Source organism: Struthio camelus, chromosome 12 (assembly GCF_040807025.1).
Source record: "Struthio camelus isolate bStrCam1 chromosome 12, bStrCam1.hap1, whole genome shotgun sequence".
NCBI classification, from domain to species: domain Eukaryota; kingdom Metazoa; phylum Chordata; class Aves; order Struthioniformes; family Struthionidae; genus Struthio; species Struthio camelus.
In genome coordinates, this window is record NC_090953.1 from 3,206,179 (window position 1) to 3,233,636 (window position 27,458).

General features: G+C 38.7%; 2 protein-coding genes and 1 non-coding gene across 8 annotated transcripts; 2 read left to right on the forward strand and 1 right to left on the reverse strand.

Moving 5' to 3' along the window:
• Positions 1 to 82: 82 nt before the first annotated feature.
• Positions 83 to 9,488, forward strand: TIPIN (TIMELESS interacting protein). Of its 5 annotated transcripts, none has more exons than XM_068958959.1 (8): positions 83 to 291; positions 915 to 1,070; positions 2,284 to 2,377; positions 3,219 to 3,294; positions 4,321 to 4,443; positions 4,921 to 4,984; positions 6,890 to 7,090; positions 8,082 to 9,488. In XM_068958959.1, exons 2-8 carry the CDS (start codon positions 938 to 940, stop codon positions 8,240 to 8,242), a joined length of 852 nt encoding a protein of 283 aa, XP_068815060.1. In that variant the 5' UTR covers positions 83 to 291; positions 915 to 937; the 3' UTR covers positions 8,243 to 9,488. The 5 variants fall into 5 exon arrangements, with proteins under 5 accessions (XP_068815060.1, XP_068815061.1, XP_009679456.1 ...); XM_068958960.1 differs by having other exon boundaries at positions 122 to 291; positions 2,290 to 2,377; XM_009681161.2 differs by having other exon boundaries at positions 155 to 511.
• On the forward strand, positions 5,893 to 6,029 carry LOC138068951 (small Cajal body-specific RNA 14). Its single transcript, XR_011143844.1, has one exon. It is a non-coding gene; the product is annotated as a small Cajal body-specific RNA 14 (non-coding RNA).
• On the reverse strand, positions 6,636 to 27,458 carry DIS3L (DIS3 like exosome 3'-5' exoribonuclease). Of its 2 annotated transcripts, none has more exons than XM_068958957.1 (17): positions 27,211 to 27,458; positions 24,418 to 24,571; positions 23,460 to 23,588; positions 22,247 to 22,382; positions 21,111 to 21,287; positions 20,407 to 20,485; positions 19,243 to 19,422; positions 17,767 to 17,936; positions 16,797 to 16,958; positions 15,857 to 16,104; positions 14,899 to 14,991; positions 13,771 to 14,304; positions 12,745 to 12,899; positions 12,460 to 12,638; positions 11,798 to 11,943; positions 9,999 to 10,173; positions 6,636 to 9,923 (listed from the first exon to the last, which is right to left on the reverse strand). In XM_068958957.1, the coding sequence occupies exons 1-17, from the start codon at positions 27,338 to 27,340 to the stop codon at positions 9,612 to 9,614; spliced, it is 3,159 nt and encodes a 1,052-aa protein (XP_068815058.1). In that variant the 5' UTR covers positions 27,341 to 27,458; the 3' UTR covers positions 6,636 to 9,611. The 2 variants fall into 2 exon arrangements, with proteins under 2 accessions (XP_068815058.1, XP_068815059.1); XM_068958958.1 differs by lacking the exon at positions 27,211 to 27,458 and adding an exon at positions 27,087 to 27,143.

The window sequence follows — 27,458 nt, forward strand, 5'->3', positions numbered from 1 at the left end:
CCCACCCCCACCCCCTTCCTCAGGTTTTGGCGCCAAAAGCGCTGTGCGGGGCCGCGCAGGCGCGTTGGCACCGAGCGGCCGCTCGCCTCAGCCGAGAGCTCGCGAGATGGGCGGTTCTCGCGGTGCCTCCCCCGGCGAGGCCCCGCCCCTCCCCGCTCCCCGCCAGTGCTCTGCCGCCGGAGCCAGGAGTTGCTCGTGAGGGGCGCGGGGCGCGGCGCTCGGCCCTCGAGGCCCCTCAGGAGCGCCTTCGCCGCCCTGGCTCCGGCTCCGTCAAGGTTTCACAGCTCAGAGGTAGGGAGCTCGCTTTCTCCATCGGAGGCCAGTGCCGGCGGAGCTGCTTGGGCTCCCCTGTGCCTAAAACGGCAACTTTCTCTCAAAAAAGAGAGCTGTTCGCGAAGCCACGTGTGTGCGTGGTGAGCCCCCGTGGGCTGCTGTGCGCGAGTCTCTGGAATTAGCTGTGCTAAAGCAAGTGGCAAAGGGGGATCCCCCTCCGGACTGCATTTCTGAGTGGGTAAGCTGTAAATCGGAGGAATTATCACCCCTCCCCCCAGGAATCTTTGATTTTTCAAGGACTTGAAGGAAAACAGCTGTCTTAATAAGCGCTTTAGTTACTTTCTTTCCTCTTTTTTTTTTTTAACTGTATTCCTGTGACCCGTTCCTGCCCCTCCCAAATAACTCTGATGAGTTGAGACATGACAAACTCTTATCAAAACCTTATCTGACATCATGAGACTGGATTGTGTCATCCTTTTACATGGTATCTGCTACATAACTTTTTGGATGGTGATGTTTGTTTGTTGTTTTTTTTTAACTGGCAAGTATTTTTCAGGAACCCATGGATGTGTTGTGTATAATTGATACTTAGCTGCTGCTTCTCACTGCTGCTTTTTAAATGTTTTTGCTATTTCCTGCAGGAGAAAACAGTTAATTTGTGGCAATGATAGATCCCTTAGAGAACAACTTGTTTGACCTTCCTGATTATGAGAATACAGAAGATGAAACATTTCCACCTCTTCCACCTCCTACCTCTCCAGGAAAAGATGATGCTGAATGGGCTCTAGCTAATGGAGGTGAACACCTGTGACCCTTAAAGAACCAATTTTGCAATACAGGCTATGAAAACAATTTTACTCTTGGTTGTATTATTCACTACCTTGAATTTCTTATATGTTATGACTATATTATTTATATAAAAATAGCTCTCTCTATATACAGCCTTACATAAAAATAGCCTCATAAGTAAGAAAGCACTTAATAAATTTAAATTATACATGATTCTACACATCCAAGCTTGTGGGAAAAGTTTGTTTTTGTAGAGTCCATCAAAACATCTGCAGTACAAATGGATCTTTTAAAAATTCAAGCTTTTCTGCCAAAATATCAGTAAAGATAATTATACTACAGTGATCTATAGTTACCCTCTATGACTTACCTTGAGTGGAGAAAAGGTAAGAGTGCTAAATATAGTAGTTTGGGAGATGTTACTTGTTTCGGTAAAGCATGCGATTTAGGAAAAGTCCAAGGCACTTCAGGACAAGTGAAACTTAAAACTAAAGCTGTTCATGTTTGAGATGATCTTACAGCCATCCAGTATACTGAACTGGCTAACAGAAGACTCAAAAGATTTCTTTTCAGTGTTATTTATAGGCAAATATGAGTAGACCTAATGTTAAGTATGCGTTTTCCTTGATTCCCTGCTATGTCTGTTTACTAGAAAGTATGGTTTGGAATAGATTGAATTCCTCGATATATGAAAAGGAGAGTTCAAACTTCTGACTTCCTGATGTTCAAAGGTACAAATGTAAAAGAAGAAATCAGTATGTTAACTAATTGCTAGTTGTTAGCTGAGGTGGGCAGTTGTGTCTTACCTGTTAAAGTCAAAAGTATACATACAGCCTTAATGAAAACACATAAAATTTTGTTCTTAAGACATGCAAGCTCATTGTTTTCATATGTTACCCCTTTCTCTATTTTTGAAGGTGATAGTGAAGTTTCAGGCCTCTAAGATTTATCATGGAAATTTTGAGAAACATCTCTTATCACTTGAGGTTTTTAACTCTTAGAACTGGCAGCAGCTACTCTCAATACATTTCTGATCAGAAATATACAAGTTGTAAAGCGAGGGTCTTTGAAAAGAAAGTGTCCTTCTTTGCTAGAAAAGTTGATTCTTTGACTATTTGTGCCCAGTGCCTTTGAGATAGGGTAGAAACTTAAAAATGTATGTTGTGTAACGCTAGTTGATGTAATTTGCATTACATACTGACAGTATATTTCTTTTGTTAGAAACAGATGGTAACCAGCAGTCACAAACGAAGGATTCTTCTGCGACTACACGGAAAGCAGTTAAAAGACCAATACCTAAACTAGATGCCCAAAGGTGATTTTTTTGTTGTTTTTTTGTTTTTTACAGATTATTTCTTTCTGTGATGTATTTCGTACATGGCTGTCGGGGAATGATTAAAGTGCTTATCTACCCCAAGCTAAAGATCAAGATTTTTGGAGATGAAAGTTCCTGTTGTTGCATGCTGCATTTCAACCTTTTTATTCCTTGCTTGCCTATATAATACTATTATTAGTCAAACTTTCTTGATGGTTACTTGGGGCTTAGCACATGCCTAATAACTTGTTTGTAGATATTTATTTTTCATACATAGGACTCTCATCCTTCAGCTGTATCATCTTTATTTTGGCTCAGACCTATGACTGTGGTTTTCTTATTATTTAATTGAAGTGCACTTCAGAATAAAGCCTCAGTGTAAGAATCTAAAGTACTATATAAAGTACATTTATATGTGACTTCTGTACAAACTGGGTAAACTCTGTGTGAAAAAGTTAAGGATTTCAGTATTTCCCTTGCTCTTTCCACTAAAAAAACACTGGGGGTATGGTCTATATAAAAAATGGAAAGAATCTGAGCTTCTGTGGACTGGCCTTTCTGTTTTGTTCTGTGTAATTAAAATCAAAAAGTTGCTTGGACAGGGACTATTTGTACGGTGACTTTCCAAAAAGGTCTCCCTCTTTATTGCAGTCTTTATCCTATTGTGTGGGTCTCTGTGCGTGTGTGTTGGTTTTTCTGTTCTGTGTTTGTGTTTTAGTGACTTCTAAACCCCTATGTCTTTCAAATAGAGCTTCACAGAAAGCTTTAGACTAGAGGAATGATTTTGATGCAAAAAAGTAGGTACGGGTTTCAAATAACTTGGATCTTTCCATAATAACAGGTTAGTTTCAGAAAGAGGACTTCCTGCCTTAAGACACATATTTGACAACACAAAATTCAAGGGTAAGGGGCATGAGGTAAGAAATACTGAATTTGTATTTTGTTTTCTGGGGACTTAGTTTAGACTGATTGCTGTCCTTGTACAGGGAGGATTGATACTAAGCTCTGGTTAGACTACCACGTGCAGCCTTCTAACATCATTGGAATGTAGCCTGCCGAGTTTTGTAGTTGTGAGTTTAAAAAAAAAAAAAAAAAAGACTTTCACAGAATCAGCATTTTGATCTTAAACTACTGTCCTCTGCTTTGGAACTAGAATATCATGTTTGTGACTTGTCTGTAGAAAGATGCTTTTGAAATTGGAAAGGGCTTATAAGACTGTAAGGCATTTCTTAAGAGTCAGTAAGCATTTTCATTTCATGATCAGATTTCCTCAATTAGTGAAAATGTTCTGGCTGTTGTGATGCCTGTATCCCAAAGCTTCTAATATTAAAAAGTGTGACATACCACTTAAGCAAAGAGAAGGCAGTAGTTTCTCTAGAAATTATCTCATTATCTTGCATCCATTAAAACAATCTCTTTTTTGTTTTTTTTTTTTTTGAAAAAAAAAATTAAATAGACTATTTGAACATTTGTAAAGAAACCTGTGTGTCTTTAGCTTACAAAGGAAGTTATGGTATAAATTCTTTGTACCACTGGAGGCACAAAGAAATTAGACAAAACTGGTGATGTGAGCAGAGATCTTCATATTTAGTTGTATGTTTAGATGTACGTTTTTCTCTATATTCTGAACATCAAAATATATGCTGACCGTGCCACCATGAATTTTCAGTCTTGGTTTGGATATAGATTGCTTAAGGGGTAACTTCTCAGAAGCCTATCAAATGTTTTATACTGTAAATGCAAATGCTTTTCCTGACCTTTGTTCGCTGTTCTTCTCATAGCTTGAAACTGCACTTAAAAACTTTTATATTGTATAGATTTTTCAAGAGATTTTTCGAGCTACAAAAGCTGAATATTTTCAGAAACATGACTGGCGTGTTTCCCTCTGCAGTCTACTGACATAATCAACTTTTAACAGCTGGATGTCTTGTTTTACGTTCTAGGCAGAGGACCTGAAGACACTTATACGACATATGGAACATTGGGCTCATAGATTATTTCCAAAATTGCAGTTTGATGATTTTATTGACAGAGTAGAGTCTTTGGGAAACAAAAAGGAAGTTCAGGTACATGCTTTTCGTGTCCCTTTCTCTTCATGCAGTACCATAAGGGGTGGGTTTAGGAGAGTAGTTATGCAACAAAAGACGACTTCAGTTATGCTTACCATTTAGGATTATAATTTAATTTAAATTAATTTCTTCTATTTAAAGAATCTATCCAGTATTTGAAAGTATTTATGATCACATTTAGGTATAATCTTTCTGTATTTGAAACCGTGCTTCAAAAAATCTGCTCTGACTTAAAAAAGACTTCTTTATCTAAGCAATTTACTTAAGAATGCAGCTTTCTATGACTAGGCGATAGATGAAGAATTAGGAAAACAACCCACAGCTTTAAAAGTTGTGGGGAAAAATAGACATGTAGGGAAAGGGAGTGCTATTTCAGAGAAATAAAGAGAAGTCAGGAGTAGTATTAAAAACATATCAACATAACACAGAAGATTTTGTCACAGATGAAATACCAGTTTTTCTTTTCATTTTAAGACCTGTCTAAAGCGGATTAGACTTGATCTTCCTATTTTGCATGAAGACTTCACGAATAATGAAGGTATGTTCTTTATGCTGTTTGTTCAGTGGCTAAATGCTTAAAATGTCTCTCCTTCCTCTCCCACTGACTAGAAGTTAATGGTCAGGAACTATTTTTCTGTTGTAGAAAAAATTAAGACTGGTCCTCCATTTTAAAACCAGACTTCTGTGGCAAGACTTAAAATTACAAAACTGACTTACAATTACAAAACTCAAACTAAAATGCACCATCTATATTTATAACTGAGTGGCATATAGAAAGGAAATGGAAAACGGGTATTAAAATCAGCATTAGCAATGGTCTTGCAAAAAACCCAAAACTGCAATTCTCAAGTGCATATATTCTTTGTTTTTATTTTACTCTTATATGAGTATGCAGTTTGAGGAGCTCTTGGATCTTATTACTGAAGAAATTGTAGACTCATTATATTGCTTATACTGCCAACTCTTACAATGCAGTCAGGATGTAGCGTCCTTTATAGGAAAAGTACTTATTAATGCTTGTAGGCACTGCTATGTGTGTCACTCTTGGTGTGTAGCTGCTATTGTTTCTTCCAATTTCAAAATCTTAAAATTAGTAAGTAGATAATTCATGAATGTCTTCTAATCAGATGACATTTTCAGATGGATCAGAAACCAAGTTCATTTATAAAAAGAAGGAGCACAGAATTCACTTAAAGGGTAGTGTGAAAAATTTTATTAGCAGAAATGTCAGAATTTCATAGTCTTTTCTGAAGTCCTTTGCAGGTGTTTACACTTCCACTGTAGGTCTCTCTTGAAAAAGAAGTATCTATGTTGTCTACTTTGCCTTAATTTGAACTTCATCATCCAGACAAATCAGTGTTTGGAAAATGCCTTGCAGTGAAAGAGTTACCAGTGGTAAAACCTTGCCCTACCTATGGGGGAAGACTTTAGGGCAGTTAGTGAAATGTGGCTGTCTTTGCCGTTGGCTGCATTTGCTAGAAATTTAATGCAACCATAAGCAGCCACAAATAGTAAAATAAATGGTTCCTGCCGACAGTGTCTGTAGAGTTATCAGATTTTTCTGTGCGATGGTTCCATACATTTGTATTTAAATACAGTGCTGATAATGTTCTTGAACTGTTAGCCAGTGTACTGCTACAACTGGTCAGTCCTCAGTCAAAAAACCTGAGTAGATATCTAACAGTTTTGAAATAAAAATTCAACCTAGAATTACAAGTGAGAGTATGGTATTATTAAAAGCCTTGTTGTCAGCTACCTTCTCCGTTTACAGGCTTAAGTGCAGCAGAGGTACAAGTACACTTGGCCTCAGGCAATCTTGAAACAGTGTTTTGCTTCCCTGTTGGTGGGTGAAGTTTGTCTAATGGAATCAGACTGCCTCCATCCTGCAAGTGTTAATTTTGACAACCGAGTAAATATTCTGTAATAGTAGCATACTGAATTCAAAATGGATTGTTTCCTGTCTATGTTTGAACATGCCTGTTGATTCCCAGAACTAGTCCCTCCCCTCCACTTTCCAAAGGACAGTGCGGTATTAGTAGGAGTAGGAAGAAAAGTATCTGGCCTTTCAGTAACGATTGTACACCTGAATTTATTGGGTTTGGACCTTCAGGCGCAGCTTATGATTGCTGATTTATTACTCAGAGATATACTTCTGCATATTCAGGTGCTACTTGCTGTTGTGTGTTTGGGTTCTCCGATAAGCACTTGTTCTATGTCACTTGGAGCATCAGCTATATGCACCTATGTGGAAAATTGCCAGGTAACTGATAACTAAATCACAGAATGATCTCAAACTGTTAGTACAACTTTAAAATGTAGAATATGGTCAGAAATGCCTTTAAAATGTCGTCTTGGCAGGTATTTAGCAATATATCTCTTTGTGTTCAAAGTGTTGATTTCTGCCCCTTTTCACCCCCACCCTTTGCAATTCATTTTAAATCAGATGGTGGAGGGGAAAGCAATGGGCTAGATATAGCCACAGAAGACACACGTTCCTGCTCTGGAAATTTAAGAGAAGAACTGGATTCTCCCTCTGGTACAACTCTCACAGCAGAGCAACAACAGCGAATCAAGAAGAACAGGCAACTAGCCTTGGAACGCAGACAAGCAAAGATGCAGTGTAACAGCCAGTCACAGCAAAGTGGTAAACAACTTTGTAACTTAAACGTTTGTATGATATTGGTAGTCTGAAAACTTTTAAGGCCTTTGCCCTCCCATTAAAGAGAAAAGCTTACCAATCTTAATAAAAACATGTGTTTCTAAATAAGTGTTGCATGAAAGGACTTTAGAAAGTAAGACACTACTATCAGGTTCTAATTGAAATTCTCCTTAGGTAATCTGCCAGTATGCTGCAGTTGGAGTTGTCAGCTATTCCCTGTTTTGGTCAGTTGTCTCTTCTTGATGAAGATGGAAATTTTTACCTTTTTAACATAAAAAGACCGTCTCTAGTCTCACCTTTCCAAAAATTGTTGCAGTAACTGTAAGAGTTAATTGAAATGAACCAGCAAGGTTTTAAAGACAGATGTATGTATTCTTACTGTTAAAAGATGCAGGCTCAGAATCTCTTTAGGATACTGAGTTGTCACAAAGAAGCTAGGCAAATTATTGCTACAAGTACAGTGACAGTATGTATTTCTCCTCCTTCCACTGTTAGGAGGGCCCCATCTCCCGCTTTAACTGTTACTAACCTGTCCTGTGACAGAAATGAAACATTTTACCTCGTCTGAAACAGCACAGATAAACTTCTCATACTGTTGTCCCTGAAACTACTGCTGTAGAGTTTGAAAACATGTATAATTCCTAAGAGTAGGATATTTAAGGCTTACACCGTTGAGCTTCTCAGCCAAATTAAAGGAAACGGTAGTACTTGCTAGCAAAACGTGCATCTCCCAAATTTAAACTGTTCCTGTAGTTAGACTCCTCCAAAGCTAAGTCAGAACTCCTGTTCTCCCTAGTTGTCCTGCTAACTTGTGATGGCTTTCTTGTTGCTGAAACAAAATTTAACTTGCTAGTCATCTCTGAAATTGGCTCTCTTGAAGGCTGTGATTCTGGGGCTGCGGAAAGAAACTGCAGCTGGTAAACAGAGAGCGATAGTATTTTTCTCACCATAGACTTTTTTTTTTTTATTTTTATAGAGCTCTCTGCTAGTTACCCAGAAGAAGAGGTGTTTAAAACCACAGCTGCTCAGAATCTGGCTGACCTTACAGAAGACACTCATGTTACTGCAACCAAGTTTGCTGTTGCAGATGCTGAGGACAGAGGTACAGAACTGGAATATGCCAGTAAAAAGCAGTAACTTTTCCACGTACTTTGAATGACTTTCTTAACACAAAGATCCCAACATTGTAAGTTCTATCATTATATGCAAATCTCACCTGCTGTTTCCACTCTGGCTCTGGAAGCTGCATGGAAGTTTTAATCTTGATGTCTGCACAGTTGGACAGAACTTGGTTTTCTTGTGTGAAAATGATCAACACCATACGTCGGGAAACAACGGAAATAGATTTGAGACGTTTAAGATATCTTCTTTGGCATTGACTTTCTTTGGGAAATGTTACTGATGCAAGGTTTTCTGACCTACTCTAAATCTTCTGTTTACAGTTGATGTAAAACGGAATGAACTGGGGGGGGGGGGTGGGGGTTGACAGATCAAGTTTTATATTCAAGGTTTTTAAATAGAGGTTAGTGCTATGTATGAACCAGATGTCCTGTATTTTGTAACTCACTTATCAAATACCTGTATCTTGTTCTTACAAAATGGAAGCTATTAAATTTCAGACATCAAACCTGAAAATCTTGTATAAGGATGTTAAGCTATAACCACTCCAAATTCAAGATCCATGATGCAAGTCAAACCTCTTCGCAGATAAGTACATCTTACAAGAACATGCTTTGGCTTTGATGGAATTAGTTATCTTTCTTAGTTCAGCGGGTCTTGTTCTCCCTCTTGAAGTTTGGTTTCATCCTCTCTTTGCAATACTATATTTTCCTTGCTACACAACAGGAACAGGCATATTAAAATCTTCCTTTTTGTAGAAGGAAGCAAGAAACTAATCCAAAGTATCACCATAATGGTCAAGTCCCAAGACTGCCCCCTACAATAGCATATGGCAGACTGTTTGTAACAGAAGCTGAATCAAGATGTACTTAATAGAAGACTCACAGTTAGAGCAGATGAAATAAATTAACTCCTGAGGAAGTGAAGTTATGCTAGATGTGTAGTTGGGGGATGTGTATGTTAGTTGCAAGAAACAAAGCTTTTGCCTTCTGGATTAGCGTGAATGAGTTTGCTATTTACATGCTTTTAGTTATGAGTTAAGAAAACAGCTGAAATAATGAGGATGACAGCGAGAAAATATGTGGGTTTTAAGAACTTAATTTAGGGAGAACACTTGGAGGTAATTGCTTAAGTCAGCTTTTTTGAATGATACTTAAAATAATTCACCACACTGTCCTTAGTCTGGTAGGTGAGATTTATCATCTGTAAAACCTTAAGTTACACAAGTTCATAATCAAATAAAAATAATTCTTATTTAAAAATAGATATTTAGTTTATCTCATTACAATGACTCTTGAAGATTTAAATATACTTTTTTAAAAAATTTAAATCTTGCCAAGTTAATGTGAACAAGAGTACCAAGAAGCAGATGTTGCTAGGTTACAGTTCACGTTCTGATGTCAGTTGAAATGTCTAATAGAGCCAAATCCCTAATCTCTTCCAGCAGCTGGTATAAGCTTGCTCCCTTTGTCTGGCAATACTCCTGATATTCTTCCTCAATTACCTCAACTCTCGCTTTTTCTTGAGCACGTTGGGCTTCTTCTGCAGACTGACTGACTTCTTTCACTAATTCAGATTTCATCACGTTAGAATTCTTCTGGGCAACCTCCGCATCTGAAGTCTGGTATGGTGCATTCCTGATTATTTCAAGTTTGATCGTGTCAGCATGGCAGCGGGAAGTATGCACAAGTATTTTCACCTTAAAAGCAATATACAAATTATTATATTTCTCACAATGCTATTTGCTTTTACTTCCTTCAAATTAAATACTCACTGTAATGTGATCAAATAGGCTTAATGTAACAGATTCTCCAGTAGTTGTAGTGGAAGTAATTTTGTTCTGAAAGTGATGAAGTGAACCAGGCTTCCACTCACAGCTGCTATCACGTTGACACGAGATGACTAAACCTTCTTTGTTTTTCACATATGCGGCAGCTTTAATTCCGTATCTATAAGAAAGCAGACCGAGACCGTTCTAGGAATTGTCATCCTTATCAGTTCTCTTACTAATTTTGAAACTAAGGGAACGCCAGCTAGGCTTATATAAAAGCAACAGCCTAAAGGGGCAAATGCCTTATAGTCCTGCTTAAGGGACGCTGATATGTGTTCTTGGGGCGGGGGGAGCATGAAGTCAGAGCATGAGGACAGTGACTGAGATGTTTGGAAAACAGTAAAGCAAAAGTAAAAAACAGTCAGTGATCCATTATCTGTGCACTGGATGGAGCCTGGAATACTCAGATAATGGAAGAATGCTAGCATTGCAGGTTATTTCAGAGAGCACAGTAAGGAAACAGCTCTCTGTGAAGAGTTACTGTAAGTCCGGCAGTTACAGTAAGTCCAGTTCTCTGAAAGGAAGCCTTAGTTGATGGGGGAGGTTCTGGATCTTCATCCACGTATCCAAGCTAAGCCACCTGCAGTGCTAGAGTTGACAGGCCTACATAGAGCCAGTTTATATCCAGGCTCTGTCTCTTTGCAGGACGGGAAGTATTCACAGAAGTCCCTGGTGTTCATGCTATGTTTGCCTTACCTAACATACCTATAAAATACCTTTCTTCTTGATGTTGTTTGCTTTTTAAGGAAAATTCTTATTCCTATATTTCTTTTGCCCCTTAGCTAGCAGGAGAGACAGCATTGCTACCTAGAACTCACAAACAGGAAAATCATAAAACTAATCCAAAATATAACTGTCCAGAGCCAATAAGGGAAAGGAAAGGTAGCTCTCTTTCCCTGCAGCTTGAGGAGGGGAAAATCTGACGTGAGAAGTACTGCTCTCTAGTTCTATAGCTTCTAGATCCTCCTTCCACCATTCACTCATCAATTTATATAACATAAGCAGAAAACATTTAGTATACTTTAAAAAATACGGCAGACTGTTCAAGCTCAAAAAAAAGCTCAGAAATTAAAATACGACGTTACCTTCATGTAAAGAACTGCTTTCTGCCTGGATAATTTGGAGGCAGCTGAGATACAGGCCCTTAACAAAAGCTTAACTGCCTTAAAGAGCATTATGTAAACATTTCTTGTACGCTCTCCTGCTGTCTACAAAGTTCCAGGAGCATCTCTTTCAAAAGGTGCTCCCAACCTACACACACTATCCTCTATACTGAAGTAAAAGAGGGCTGAGGAATGCATGGCTTTATGATGTAGTTAAAGGTTAAAACTGCCTTATCTTTAGGTAATTAATCACTTTCTATGATAAAAAAAAAAAAATCCCTGGTAATAAATGTTCCAATTGTTATTCTGCCCTAACAGGTGCTTGGGCAAAAAATTGCTACAGTGTTTAAAAAACACACCTCATCTAATGGCAGATGATCAGACAGCCTTTCACTGTTAGGAAATAAATACATAACGGACAGAATAGTCTTTGGTGCCCTCATGGGAACTCCCAAGAGGGAGTCAATGCACAGAAAAGTGCTGCCTGTGATTTATAACAAAAATTTTTGATGCTGGCATCAATCAACACTAAGCCATGCTATAAATGCTTCCTTTCTCAAGGACCAGAGGTGTCCCCACAGCACTCTCATAACACATATGTCTTATTTTTAAACTCACTCCAAGCTCTAATCAACTCACCTTGGTACAAAAACAAGCACGCCGTTTGTTCGAATTGAGTAAATAACACCGTCTGCTATGCAGCGCTCATCTGTTTCAGGGGTTTTGTCTTTGAAGTACATGCACTGGAAGAGTTCGGTAGACTGTTTCTGAGCATGCTGGGCTGCCTGCAAGTACCCCCACAAAAAAGAAGACAAAACAACTGAAAATTCTAAAAAGCTTGTTTGCCTTTGATCTTTATAGTTTCTTTCTTCCATGACTTATTCCCCTACATGCCCCCTAAAACAATTATATCCAAACGGAAATCCTACTTGTAGTACAGGTGAAGTATGAAGACACTATCAGAAGAAAACATATTTAAGTAAAAAACAGATATTTAAGTAAAAAAATATTCACTGCGTTCTTCAGTTATTTTCTGACAAATTGCACAATTTTCTCATGCAGTTGGATACAACATTTGCATGCTCAACTTCCTGATTTTCATCTTTTGCCTGTCAGGCAAAATGGACGCTTCCCAATTTTCTCTCAACTCCTTTTGTTGTTAATGTAACATTTTAAAGTTAAAAAAAAAAAAAGAAGTGATACTATGTTATTGTAGTACCCAAAAGCTGCAGTCAGAACTGGTATCCTGTTGCACTGGACAGCATATAAACACACACAGACAGGTACAATGACCATCTTACCCTGTTTCTGTTATTGATGTGTCTGCACAGTTCCTGAAGATCCTTATTGCCGAATACATTATCCTTGGCATCTCCTTTACTTTCCTTAAGGGTGGCTGCCATCAGCAATCTGTGGACAACAATATCAGCATATCTTCTAATTGGTGAAGTAAAATGAGTGTACTTATCTAAGGCAAGTCCTACAAATAAAAAATGAAACAGTGATAAGGAAAAACAATCACAAATCCGCCAGCAGTTCAGAAATAATAATACGAATAGTATAAAAAACAGCAAGTGACAGGATACCATAATGATGAAACTCTCCTTCAGGACAAGAACCAGTTGAGAAGTACAATGCATTAGACATTGCCTGAGTGGCCATAGATCGCAACAGTTTATTTACAATTGGATCCTGGGGATCATCTGCTTTATCCAGGGACTCGGCCAATGCTTTGTTAGACCTGTCAAAAAAGAATATGTTAATTCTGAAGACAATTATGCTACCCCTGATCATAATAGCATGCAATTAAAAATAACATATGGAAGCACATTAAAAATTATTAATCATTACTAATATAAAAATATCAATGACAAGCAGGATGATACTAAACTATGTTGGAAGTTTTAGTAACAGCTGCATTCTAGAACAATGTTTGGACAAAAAAAAAAGTTTTCACCGATAGGCTTGTTTCCTGCGACTGGGAGGAGCAAGAAGGATTTGAGCAAAATCCACCTCTCTGCATCACAAAGCAGATGGTGAGCTGATCTACAAACTGTTCTGTACAGAAGACCGACTACAAATGGTGGAAGGGAAAAGGTGACATCCAAATCAGAAGGACACACTACTGACGCCCTTCACTCTGTGTAGTCCAGAAATGATGCCTCCCAACGTGATAAGGCTTACAGCCTTTCCATAGTATCCTGACATACAAACAAATTCTAAACATTGTTGCATCTTTTACAATTATTATATTCCACTGAATTTCCTTGATTCAAACAAGGACTCTCTCGGAGTACAGTTATGGTACATAAGGTGCAAACAAGGCTATTACCCAGCTTAACCATTACAGAGCGACTGAACAAATTGTATTTGGTGTGTCCAAAATTATTCAGGTATTGACATTTTCAGTCCGACCAACAGACAGGCAGGTAGCATTTCTGTTTAGGACATCATCTCCTGCTTACTGAGAAGTTATGGTAAAAATGTTAAGAATTGCTATGCGGTGTCCATTAACATTGATAGTCAGAACTGTAATGGTTTGTAACAATTATACCCAAATAGTTAATTGCTTAAGTTTAATTAAAGTGCTTAAGGTAAGCAGTAAAAGATACCGTGTGTCTATTGAGAAACCTTTGGCACTGGCACATTCTCGAAGTTCAGAAAAAAACTCCTGTCGTGGTGGAGGGTGTTGACGCAACAAAGCTTGCTGAGGAAAATTTTCTGAAATCTTTTTTGCCACCCAATGGTTGGCAAGAATCATACATTCTGCTACAGTCTCGTGTACCTCCAATGGCTGTTTGGGGATGAGATCATGGATATTTTTTTTATCATCCAGTTGCACTCTGATTTCTACCCCTTCCAGCTCCAGAGCACCACAGCTGTCTCGCTTAGCCCTAACATGTCGTGCTATATCAGTCAATTTTGATATTGCCCAGACCAGTTCAGTCAACTTCTTTTGTCTAGTTCTTTCATCCAAGTCTTTCAGTTCCAGGATATCACCAACGACACTTGTGTCTCCATCTAATAATCCTTGTGCTGCTTCGTAGGCTAGCTTGTGTGCAGATCGAATGATGGTTTTGTTGTAGGAGACTCTCAAGATTTCATATGACTCTTTATCTAGTTCCCACATGACACTTACAGCATACCTTAAAGATAAAATCAGAATTCTATAAACAGTTCTGGTTGCCTTAAACTAGCATTTCAAGCCCATCAAACAGTTGCAAATGTTCAGATTTCTTTCTGTTTCTTTTATATTTTACCTTTTTTTCTCCATGAAGCAAACTAGCGCTCAGCAATGCCACTGACCGACACACTTGCCTGTCAGTACCACCTATTCAATAAATGAGGACCAATTACGTCAGCAGTATCTGACGTATCTACTTGCTGAGGCAGGGTACCCCTAAAATATAAGGCCACATCTGTTTTAAAGCACAATTTCACTGCTTTAGTTGTATTTTTATTCATTTTAATTGTATTATCTCAGCCACGTGTCCCCTATGACTGTAACTGTAGGTACATCCTCATGTCAGCCAGCCAACCAACCCTATAAATTGCAAAATGGGGAAACAGCATGTTTGAGGAATAGGGCAATAGTAGAAAATTTGATCTTTCACATGGCTACTCTTACACTTCAGGATTTAGTAACAATGCAAAAATACAAACAATTGCTAGAGAGACTAGCAAGGATAATTACATTACTTGTAAAAACCTCTTTCCTCAGGAACACTACAAAACCTTACCTATCAACGCCACTAAGAAGAGAGCATACGTCAGCGCTCAAGATGGAGGGCAGCATGTCATATCGACGGTCTGCTAAATAGTAAGTTGTTGCCCTGAGGAATAAAGCACATACACTGTTCTAACAAGCACGCATTGGTGCATATCTCAAGCAGTTTGCAGTATAAAGATAGCTTCACGAAAACGTGACACATGGCAAGACTTTAAAAGGTTATTCTTACACAACACACGCTCGCAGTCCTGAAGTCAAACTATTTCAATAACTATTTGTATAGAACAGGCTTAATCCTGCGTTCCTCTATATCTTCACCTTCCATTAAGAGCACAGTTAGGAGTGTACAAAGCATGCTCAACTAAGAACGAGCCATTTAATGGCTACACGAAACATCTCTGAGGGCTATGAAGTTTACATTTCTTTGCATCTACAAAAAGCAATACATTTAATAAAGTGCTTCAGCAGTTTAAATTCAAATTAGTGGAAATAATAAAAAATGACTGAATGTCTCGCATATGAAAACATAAACTAGAGCCTGCCCTCTGGAATACCTCTGGAATAAAATTAACGTAAGATTATTTCCGTTTTGAGGGTGTTCTATGTTCTGTGGAAAGATTCCCCTTTGGAATGCCAATAAGTGCTTTGTAAATACTTTAAATCATAAATGATGAAGCATATAAAGCAAACATTGGTGATTAAGGACAGATGAACTTAAATCACGACTCTGTGGGAAGGGGCAATTTCAGAGTAAAAAGGTGAGGCAGTATGTCAGAAAGCAGTTTCTTCTCCAGTAAGCCTACTTTATCCAAATACAAGCAGAATTCTACTAGGCATATATTTTTAAAAGATGCTTCCATGGTCAAGAACTCTCTCAAAAGAAATAAAAGACTTCTCAATGTTTCCTTAGAGCAGCATTACAAACTTCCAAGCTCCATACATTTTACAATTTTTAGAAAATAAGTTACCTTGCTCTGGCCTCAATGTCAGTATAAGAATTTACTGCTACAAAATGGGTTACATCTGCAATGTGGACACCCAACTCTAGATTCCCATTAGGCAGAGTTCTAACGGATAGTGCGTCATCCACATCCTCACAGCCTTTTGGGTCAATGCTGAATATCAAGTGTGTATCTCTCAAGTCAACACGTTTTTGTTCCTCCTCTGGATTCACTTTCCATGGATTCTTTGAGGAACTCACAGGCATTTCGCTCATCTGTACAAAAACATCATCAGTGCTCACACAGTTATATCTTTTCTAAAAAAGGGAAGTCTATTCGTTAGATACAATTTGCTTTTCCTTTTCTACTCCATCAAAAGTTCTGTGTCACTGTACTTTTTCAATCTGGACAAATTCTTCTTCTTTGCATTCTCCAAGTCATTTACTTTACAGAAAGTATGAAGCAATCTGAAAGAATGCCACACATATTATGAACAACTGATACTACTGTAGCGATACTACAGCTCTGGAAAACATCAACAGTGTATTTTGGGTTTTTACATTCATTTTTTCTATGAGAGTTGGTCCCCATCGGGTTGAAGACTGATCATTATGATGATTTCAATAGGTCTAGGCCTTTAGGATCATTACCATGAACACAGATTAAAGACAGCATTATCTTAAAACTCTATTTCAAATTAGAATTAAGAGTTTGCAATTTTCTCCCCATACTGAATAGATTCACTATGTGAATTTTTACAAATCACTCTTGACCCGAAAATTCATAGTATCCACAGAACCGCTACTGACCTGCAAAAGTAATATTAGAAAAATATTCTATATATAGTTTCTAGCTTTTAAAAAATCTGTGAGCAACTAACTCCCTCAGCTGTAAGAGGGTCCCTCTTTCTGAGGAACAACATCCTGGAAATCAATAGAAAAGAATGTACCTAATCACAAAGACTAACCTGGATTTCTGAAAAGGGGGCAACAGAAATGCTGTTCTCCACAAGAATAGCTGCAATTTCCCCTTCAAGATCTCCAATTCTTCCTAAAACTCTCACAAAGTGTCCATTTGGGTATACAGATGTTGATTCCCAAGAATCAATACGCACAACAACTCTATACTCCTGCAGCAAGACAATTCTTCTGTTAGAAGTGCAATCTGCTCCTGATAAGTAATCAACATAAATACCCATTAAGGGGCAAACAGCACAATCCAAAGAGACTGGCAACTCAAAAATGTTTTTAGAAAGGAAAAAGAAACCCACAATGAGAAATACAGAAATAGGTGCTGAGAATTACATTTCTTTCCTCATTAAAGACCCATTTGGGCTCATTATATAATCTATATATTGAAGTACAAACAAACTAAAAGCAAAATCAAAATGTACACACATTTTCTTATTCTTTTATCAGAGAAGACACAATTAGAATTTACTTCTTGGCTGTGAAGACGTATTCAACATTATCAAGTAAAAGCACCAAGGAATGAGCAAAGACATGTTTCTTCTTTCTACAGCAATGACAGGCTAATTACCATAATTCACTATCTATTTGTTTAAAAGCTCTCCTTAGTACTTTCATCAAAGTTATATGTAGCCACAGACCCATTAAAGTCATTAGGGCTATTACAATCTATAAGCCTAACATGACCCCTAATTTATCAGAAAAAACAAAGCAAGTCTTATATACATGCTAGGGTACCTGGATAGCGGCCCAAATTCAGAAGTCAAATAAGCTTTAATACCTGAAGGTGATGCAATTCTGACAGGTGTTGAACACATTCTTTCAAGGTAGGACTCGGGCTGCTTTGGCAGACTTAACATTATCAATAGTTTTACCCCTCTTTTTGCTACGGAAAACTTCATTAGAATATATGAAACCTGTACAGTTATAAAGGAATACAAAAATGCAGAAACACTCATATCGAACTACCTGTAGTGACTGAGCTTGCTGGGTGCTGATCCGGATTTTGGGAATTCTGTAGTCCCAAGGCGTAACGAGGATTTTCTGAGCGTTTTTGCCCTGGGACTGGCTCTCTTCTTTGGAGGGGAAAGTGACCACGTAATCCCTCCAGTTCTTTTGAATGATTCCAATGACTTTGCCTTTTAATAAGGAACATTGTTGGCTATACATTAAATAGTTAAATAGGAACAGGAAAGCAAGCAATAATTGCTAACAAGATAAGGTATGCAGACCATAGTGGTCATAGGTCTACTGCATTAGACCAGGGATCTAACGCAATGCAGATAGCACTTACATGTCTACTGCACTAGTCAAGAATCACGTGTTTCACTCCAAATCAGTAAGTTTGTTATAAATTACCACTGGCACAGCCAGATTACAATGAGTTTTTATTTATGCAGGGCCCTTCAATCTGAAGGAGACTAAGCTATTTTATACATTTAAATTGATACAGTACATAAAATATACAGGGATATTCCCACAGTCTACTACTGAAATCTGGTCAGTTCTAGTAAAAAATACAGCAACTTTTTAACAGCAAAGACCAAAATCATACAGCATTTTATTTCAGGAAGAGAAGACCTAATCTTCTATAACTTTTAATTCTGACTTCAGCAAACTCAAAAGACTTCATAAAGGGAGCTATACCTATAGAGTAACATTTTCAAATGAGAATCAAAGTTCCCATGACACATCGGCATGACAGATTGTCATGGGAGCTGGATACTTCATCACTTACGAAAATTTTAGTCTTGAATATTATTTGAATTCAAGGAAGTAAAAGGAGGTTTTCACCATTCTGTATAATCAAGAGCAATAAGGAAGGACTTAACTACATTTACCTCTGTAAATGGGTGTGTATTAGCATGGCAGTTAGTGTCTTGTGGAGCTGTGAAGAGTGACAGCATGTGTTTGGGTGGCCAAGTATTCAAGATTTTCTCTTCTAGGCCAACATCACCTTAACTAGCAGTTCTTTTAAATAAAGTGATTAGATTGATAAGAATTCATCCAAATTGGAACTCCAAGTGTTTCCTATGGAGGTACGGCAAGTCAGATTGATATCGCCATCTGTTCTCAACTTTGAGGAACATCTTACCATTATAATAATAACTTTATCAAACTAAATGTTTTAGATGAGATTTGTTTCACACACAGCATCTACTGAAGACTCAATACTTTTGGAAGATACGTACAGTGATTCAGCTATTTTGGAGAATGAAACTGAGGAAAAATTGTTTTTTTGAACATAGACAAAAAATCTAGGGGCATTATTTTTGAGGTGTGTTAGAACACCTTCATTTGGCATAAGCACTTGGAATTTATTATGGTGCAGAAATATGGCACTTAATCACAGAAATCGATGAAGGGACTATATAATGAAGAGTACAACACAGTTTGGACCAAGGAAGTGAGGTATTCTTGAGAAAATATTGTATCATACTTTACCTGTGGGCATAGGGTCACCAGTGGTGTCTGCAAGTGTTTTATCCTCAGTTTCATTTTCACAAAGGGCAACAGTCCTTCCTTTCCACTCATGCAAGGGTAGCAACTCAACAGCTACCACATCACCATGGATTGCACGATTTCGAGCTCTGGCTCCATAAATAAGTATGTCACTTTGAAGTTCTAAATTTAAAAGAAAGAAAGAGAATTATAAACAGCTGAAAATTCAAATATCTCCAACCTTGGCAGCATTCTGCTGAAATAACAGTTTGCCGAAGACGACATTTTTTCATATGATTTCTTCCAAAAAGGACTATTGGCAAGTAACTGATATTGCAAGAAAATTAAAATTTTTCCCTCCTTTTTTTTTTTTCTGTAGATGAACTCTTGGATAAAAGGTTTCATAAGCTACGATGAGTTCATTGTTCTTAGGCATCAGCTTTAAAAACACACAACACACAATTAAATTTTGGAAACCACTGCCACATGATTCTGGGCAGGCTAAAAGATTAAACAAGTTTTAAAAAAAAAAAAAACGGTTTGGCTGCAGAGCCTGCCACAGAACATTTGAAAAATTTTCATGACTGAAAGGTAGGAGAATATAGCTGTGAAAGCATAATGCACTGTTCCTGCAGAGCCGTTTATTACTAACTCATACCAGAAAGAGGATACTCGTGCTCCGATCTGATCCCAAAGATAATTTGCATATTATGTTCACAGCTTCCTGCTCCTGCCAACATCTATGCAAATACTTATTTCAACCGCACAAGTAGACATCTGAAGTTAGAGTAGAGCACAAAGATAACAATTTGCATCAGTATTCAACTTGAGAAAAGGTCTAGAGAAACCCATTAGTAGGACAGATGAATCCAAAATGTTAATGGCCAAAGGTATTAAGAGAGGGGAAGGTGGAAATCGAGAGTACTGTTTTATCAGGAGGCCCTGTGGGATAATCTTCAACATCCTTTCCGGTCCATGAAGAAAACCTCAGCATTGCAGTATCTCAGTTTTCACCTTCTTGTTTAATAGCTGAACAGCTGATACAGCCACAGGGCTGTAGGTAAGCACAGACAGTGTATTAGTTTACTTTTTCCTCAGTAGGTTGGCATGGAACATGGAATTCTGCCCCAAAAAATCACTGGGTACATCATCTCATTGTCTTTTCACCTGTTTCTTTGCTGCCAACTCCCTGAAGTCGAACAAAAGCTTCCAACTGTGCTCGATGCTTATTGACATTTAAGATACCCTAAAAGAAAGTAATAAAACGATAAAAAAATGAGACAGCCGCACCTCAAAAGTGCCAATTTTAAAGTACAAAATTTTGAGGTTGAAACATATTTTTAATAAATGAGTAGTTTTTATTGATACGTAGGTATGTATGAACTTTGATGACAGGCCTAATATCATACCTAGTTTCTCAATCTACCGCTACATCACATATCAACCTGAAGAAAAATCCACAGCAAACTGAAGATCATCAATAACAAATTCTCATTTTTTGTTCTCCAGAGGAAAAAAAAATGCATGCTCACAAAGGGAAGTAAGCAAAAAAAATATTTTGAGAATCCTAGGGACTATCACCTGAGCAACTTGCTATTTGAGGAAAAGAATGGGAATAAGTATCTTTGCTGATTATTCCTTAGCTAGCTTCAATAGTCAACTTCTTTACATTCCCTCTTCTCCAAACTCTTAGTCTGGCTTTTTTGGTTTCTTTCTCAAAATATCTTTTTTTCCCTCTTCCCGCTAGATTGATATTTCTTCATCTAATCAGTTTAATTCAGAGAAATAAAGGGGCCTACCCTAAGAGCGCACTGTTCACATCCACGTGCACCGTGCACAAGAGCGCACATGATCTCTAAATAACAAGTTACCTGTATGTATCTTCCAGATTTGACCCCAGCCTCTATTATTTCCATGGGTAAGTGCTCAGGATACTCTTTTCCATTATTTTCTTGACTTTCACTCTCCCGTTCACGGCGAGCTTGAATTATTGAGTCGAAGAGCTCATGGGCAGCCTTTAAGTCAGGCCAAAAGTTATCCAAGTAATTCTGTATGCACATACATAAACAGGCAATGAGTTTGAGGTGTCTCTGTTCTTTTAATAATGCTTCATTTGGAAAGCTGTCATGTGCTATACTCAAATAGCATTTCTGAGTGGTAACCATGTGTCTGTTCTAAACACTACACAGTTGTTCCAGATTCAACCCAACACTTTGGCTGAATACAACAAAGAGAACATTACTGTTAAGAAACTATCTTAGACTAGAGATTCACAGACTTTTACCACTAATTACCCCATCCAAGCCACCCATTATTCTTTTTAGTTTTTACACGATTCTGTACAGCTTCAAATTCAAAAAAAAAAAAAACCACCAGCATCATGTTTGCATATATAACTTTAAGGTGAATCTTTTGGGGTTTGGTTTTTCTTACACGTGTTCATGATTTGAAAACATCCTTTCACAGCTAAAAGTAAATCTCCTATCTACATACCCTGCCGAATACCAGCAGTATCAGAGAGCAACAACCAAATGAAGAATAATAATCTTCTTGCACATCAGAGTATCCTAAATAGTCAAGGCTAAAGTACACTGGGCAGAATAATACAATGGATATTTACTGCTGTAGTGCAGGTCCGTTACTGCTGTGAATGGACCTGCACTACAGATTTAGACAGCTGGCTGAGGTAACTGATTATTGTTCATCAGCACTAAATTCTTCAAAAACATGGAAAATGATGAAAAGGGATCCTAAGAAAGATGACCTCCATCCTTGGAGCTGCTGTTTTCCTTCTCAGTTCTGTTTTACTCACTGCCACTGATTTTGATGACATTCCCAGCATTGACGTCTTTGCTTTCTTTGATAAATGAAGTCATGAGTTACCACTGCAGTATTTTTTACATGTAAACTTCAGAATGACTTGCACTATACATTAGGTTTAATGTACTTGCTTTGCCATTTTGATGCAGCATAAAGGAAACCTTCTTCTATTCTTCTGATACGTTACCTTGAAGGAAATCACAAACACTCCTTCCGTTTCATTTCCGTACTGCCTGATAGCATCTTCATCTTCTGTTACCATAACAACTGGCATCTGACCCAAGCAGTGATTATAATACCAGACTGTTGCATTGTAAATACTCCTAGAAAAGCAAAGTTTGAACAAGATTTCTGGCATATCCCGTTTGCTACTCGGCAGGCATTTCCAGGCTTTGTATAAAAGTGATTTTTTTTTATTACGCATACATTTAAGATATATACAGCAAATCTTTTATTTTCAAGACATTTTATGTGCCTTACATCAGCACTGAGAGAATAGCGCAAAAATAGTGTTTCCTCCCCAATACACAGAACCACAGAATGACTGAGGTTGGAAGGGACCTCTGGAGATCATCTAGTCCAACCCCCCTGCTCAAGCAGGGTCCTCTAGAGCACATTACCCATGAATGTGTCCAGACGGGTTTTGAATATCTCCAGGGAAGGAGATTCCACAGCCTCTCTGGGCAACCTGGTCCAGTGCTCAGTCACCCGCACAGTCAAGAAGTTTTTCCTCAGGTTCAGATGGAACTTCCTGTGTTTCAGTTTCTGCCTGTTGCCTCTCATCCTTTCGCTGGGCACCACTGAGAAGAGTCTGGCCCCATCCCCTTGACACTTTCCCTTCAGAAACTTATACACATTGATTAGATTCCCTTTCAGTCTTCTCTTCTCCAGGCTGAACAGTCCCAGCTCTCGCAGCCTTTCCTCATAGGAGAGATGCTCCAGTCCCTTAATCATCTTAGTAGCCCTTCACCTGTGTCCCAGCTGCAACATAATACAGTGTTCCTCGAGTGAAAGTTTGTGAAAAGCAAGCTGGAACTGCCAGGAGTCCAGTGCTGTGTTGTTTGTAGGCTAACGGACATTACAGCTAACACTTCAATTAAAGTGTGTTTTAGCTATTTATTATGTTAAAGCATTCTTTAAAACGCCTGTCTATCTTTAAATTGGTCCAATGTATTTTTATCCTTGTGTTTAATTAATTACATTCTTGTGTATTTTTCTAAGAAAACGATGTTGATGCATTCTTAATCATAAAAGGACAATCTAGACTTTCAATTATCATGAACTATTCTAGAGCTAATTAGAGCAAGAGTACCAACTCTTACCTATCCAATGCCTACTAACATTTCTAGACACAACGTCACAATACTCTCTCGTGCAAAACTACATTAGTTAAAACAAACCTGGTCTGCCATTTCTCCATGGATTCTCCCTTCTCTCTTGGCAGATAGGAATGTTGATGGAATTCATTAGCAAACACAATACAATCATGACGGGCATCCTTTACTAGATTTCGTAGTTTGTTGTACTGTCTGGAAAATGAAAAAAAGAATACAGCCTTGTGATTTCTTTTGATAATGCTGTGTTAACTCCAGTTAAAAATACAGCTGAAAAACCCACGGAAAACTAAAGAATTCTAACAGGGTAAGACTAAATCCTGTCATTCATAAACAAATGTATTTATTCTTAAATTCCACCATTGATGATAAAACCTAAAAAGTAATCTGTAAGTAGGCTTTTTTAACTTCCGTAATGAATTCTTCAGATTTTACACCATATTTGTAATACAATACACATGAATCCTTTTCCAGTGAGACCATTCATAGTACAAAAAGCCATAAATGTTCAGGAACTCATTCTGTCACTTCTGGGACAAAAGCTATTTCTTAAAAGGTGTTGGTGCCTTAAAAATATAAGACCTTGATCCTAAAAAACTGCACTTTTATATGGTATGGCAATACACAGGTTAACTTCTGGTAAGATATATAAGCATATTATTAATTGCTCCTCGAAGAAATGTGTTCATTCTTTAATACAGCAGGAACAAAAACAGAAGCATAATCTGGTTTTGGCATATGAAATTCACATTGTTGCTGCAAAGTCTCCTTAATTCCTTCCACAAGTTATCTGATTAAGTAATAATAGTATAGGTTTAATATTGTTCCTATCACGTGAAAATAGAACAGGTATTGATGCTTATGTATTCCAAGGGATCATAGCTCTTTCCTTTTCATAAAATTATGTCAAAACACTTGAAAGACTTAAAAACAAATTAAGCATACTGTGCTTAAATACACATTTTACAAACTTAACATCTTTACTTCAATCTAAAATAACAATAAGTTATTATAGGGTAAGTACCTGCGGCCTTTTTGATGTTGCACAGCTTGACACGCTGTTTGCATGAAAATAATACCTTTCAGCTCTGGAAACTCAAGAATCTCAAGGTAATCTTGAACCACCTTCCAGTCAGGGACAACATAATGAGTCACATCATCTGACAACAATTTGCCATCTAAAATGTAATTCAAAGTGTAAAGGTTTAAACTTTCAATTGCAATATTGTTTTTTTAAAAATACTGTCAAATGCGAGGCAATCCTAGTTGTGGATCTTCAAAAGGTATATATATCTATTCTTCTGAGGAACAGAATTTTCACGGTTCAATTAAATGGTACGTCTGCTACGGTACAATTCCTACAATTTGTGACTGAGCCCTTCTATTATCCACTGAGCAAAAAATTTTGAGTAAATACTATCTAAATGAGTGAAAAAAAATCTGGTTTCATTACAAAAAGGATGTCACTTGAAAAGTTCAGGTAACAGTCCAGTTTCCTCTACTTCCACATAAAAAGAGAGACCACATCTGCCACAGCAAATCTTTTTGTGCAATTATCTTCACCATTCAACACTCTCCACTTACAGCAGGCTCTTTTCTGTATCTGTACATAAAAGGTTATACGTGAGGGTACACATGGAGAAAAGCAATGCTATTATAAAGAGAAGAGGTTCTCAAATCTAATTATTACCATCATAGTTAATTCTCTCTAAAGAGACTCCATCCCTTAATCATATCCCATCAAAATCTCAAAACAAACCCATCACATAAGAACTTTTAAAACATACCCCAAAATTAATTAATTGCTTTTGATATTTCAGAGATTACTCAGTAAACTTTTTTTTTCCTTGGGATCTCCACTGCATTTTCTCTCCATGTCTATTTATTCCTTGTGTTATTACAAACACTGAACTGCTGGACTTAAAATAGTGCTGGCAGATTACATTCAAATTTTATAGACCCTGACAAATCAGGTTATTTTCATATATTTCTTAGAAGCTGACACAAGTCAGTCTGTCTATTGACTCTGATCCCTAGAAGTGAGAATCCAGTGGGCACAATTCTGCACAGCATCATGCGGCTGTATCTCACACTGAAGGTATATAAGGGACGATGGCAGGACGCATATAACAAAGTTAATTTTTATTACTAATTCAGAAGAGGATTAGGAGCGAAATGTCACTTGAAGATGTATGTAATCTGCTCACATTAAGCTATCCTTGCCTAACATACACATCTAGATCAGAATAACTTTAAGTAGGCATAGCATGCCATTAAAAATATCTGTGGATGTGATTTATGCAAGCAGGCTCCCACAGTGCGTGAAATATGTTTGCTCGGCACAGTATATAGACTCAGGAGTGAAAACATATGTTCACCATACTTCTGAGTTACCTAGAATAATTACAAAGGGACATACTCTGACACTGATTACGGCACAATTTACATTTAAGTCCAGAAGTTAGGCATGGAGAGAGAGGCAAGAATTTGGTCTGGTATTTGCCTGTAACTTATCCTTAGGGAATTCATAAGGAAAGGAATTAATACATGACACATCTCAACAGCTCCCAGACCCATTACAGAGCAGTAACAATAACCTTGTCCTGACATCTTAGATAGAAGTAATATACTACTCTACCTGCTGCCCTCCATCACAACAGGCATCTAAAAACAAAACAGAGGTGACAACATCTATGCCAACTACAGTTCAGAAGAAAAACAGTTAAAATTCTTAGCCTTTTCTTTTAGGCCAGCAGATAATTTGGTTGATTTAAACGTGTTATACGTTGTGTTGGTTGTCATTTATTTTCTTGCACCAAATAAATTGTGTTATTTAACAACAAAAAAACCCAGAAACATCAACGAACAATCACACGGTGATCTATAACGTACATAAGAGCGCTGCACTATGTAAAAACAACATGAAACCTAGAAATCACAGAAGCGGGCAGTCTTCCCATGTCTGAAATGCCCAGGTATAGCAGGGACAATTAAACTTAATTATTGAACCAACATAACTGCTGACGCAGAATTACACAAGTTTCAATGACACCTACTTGGCCCCGTTGTAAGAATACTCAACAAATACGTAGAGAATTTAGTTCAAGCTACACAGGAACTCAACGCCCTGCAGGAATTAATCCATTTTTGAAAGAGCTTTAAAAAAGGAAGCACAAAAACATGAGTGTTCCCCCCGTTAAACTTGCATGGTCCTTTAGAGTTTTACCAGCGTCTGTAAAATAACTGTTTACAGCCAAATCCTGCAACAATCAACTTCCCTTGTCAGCTCTCCTTTTTTCTTAGCACCTCATTTTCGTGCGAATTTTGCTCTGAGGGTGTATTTTCGCTATACCCCTGACTTGGCGCTGCCTGATTTCCCCCGCCGCTATGTGGCGGTGCTCAGCACCGTGGACAGGCCGCCCTGGGGCGGCGGCGGGGCGAGATGTGCCATGAGCGCTCCCGTTCTCTGCCGGCCGGCGCCACCCGCCTCCCGAACCCCGCGCCTCACCCCCTCTCCTCTCCTCCCTCGCCCCTGCCTCACTACAACACGTCCTCCACTCTCTCGTCCTGCTCTTCTCACGCCCGTTACTCGCTGCCCCTTGCTCCGCTTCTCCGCGCCCTCTCCCGCCGGGTCCTGTCAGGCCGCGCCGCCGGCCCGCCCGGCCCGGGGATCGCTTCAGCGCACGCACCAACCTCCGCGCCCGGCCCCGGCCGCTTTCCACGCCGAGGCAAACGGCTCCCGGCCGCCCTGCCACCTCCTCCCGCCGCCTCCGCCCCGCGCAGCCCCGGCGGCCGCTCCCCCCCGCAGCCCCCTCACCGCGCGGGCAGGCGGCGCGGCACAGCGCGCTGCGGCACGGCACGTCGGGGCGCACGTAGTGCTCCCGCACGACGCGCACCGAGCGGCCCTGCTGGCCCCGCAGCTGCAGCACTTTCTCCGTGCGTTGCATCGCGGCGGCGGGAAGCGGCGGCCGCCGCCGCTAGGCCAGGCCCGGCGCTCCGCGGCCGCTGCGCATGGCGCGGGGGGCGGTGCGACCGTGAGAGGCAGGGCCTCCCCCTGAGCGAGGG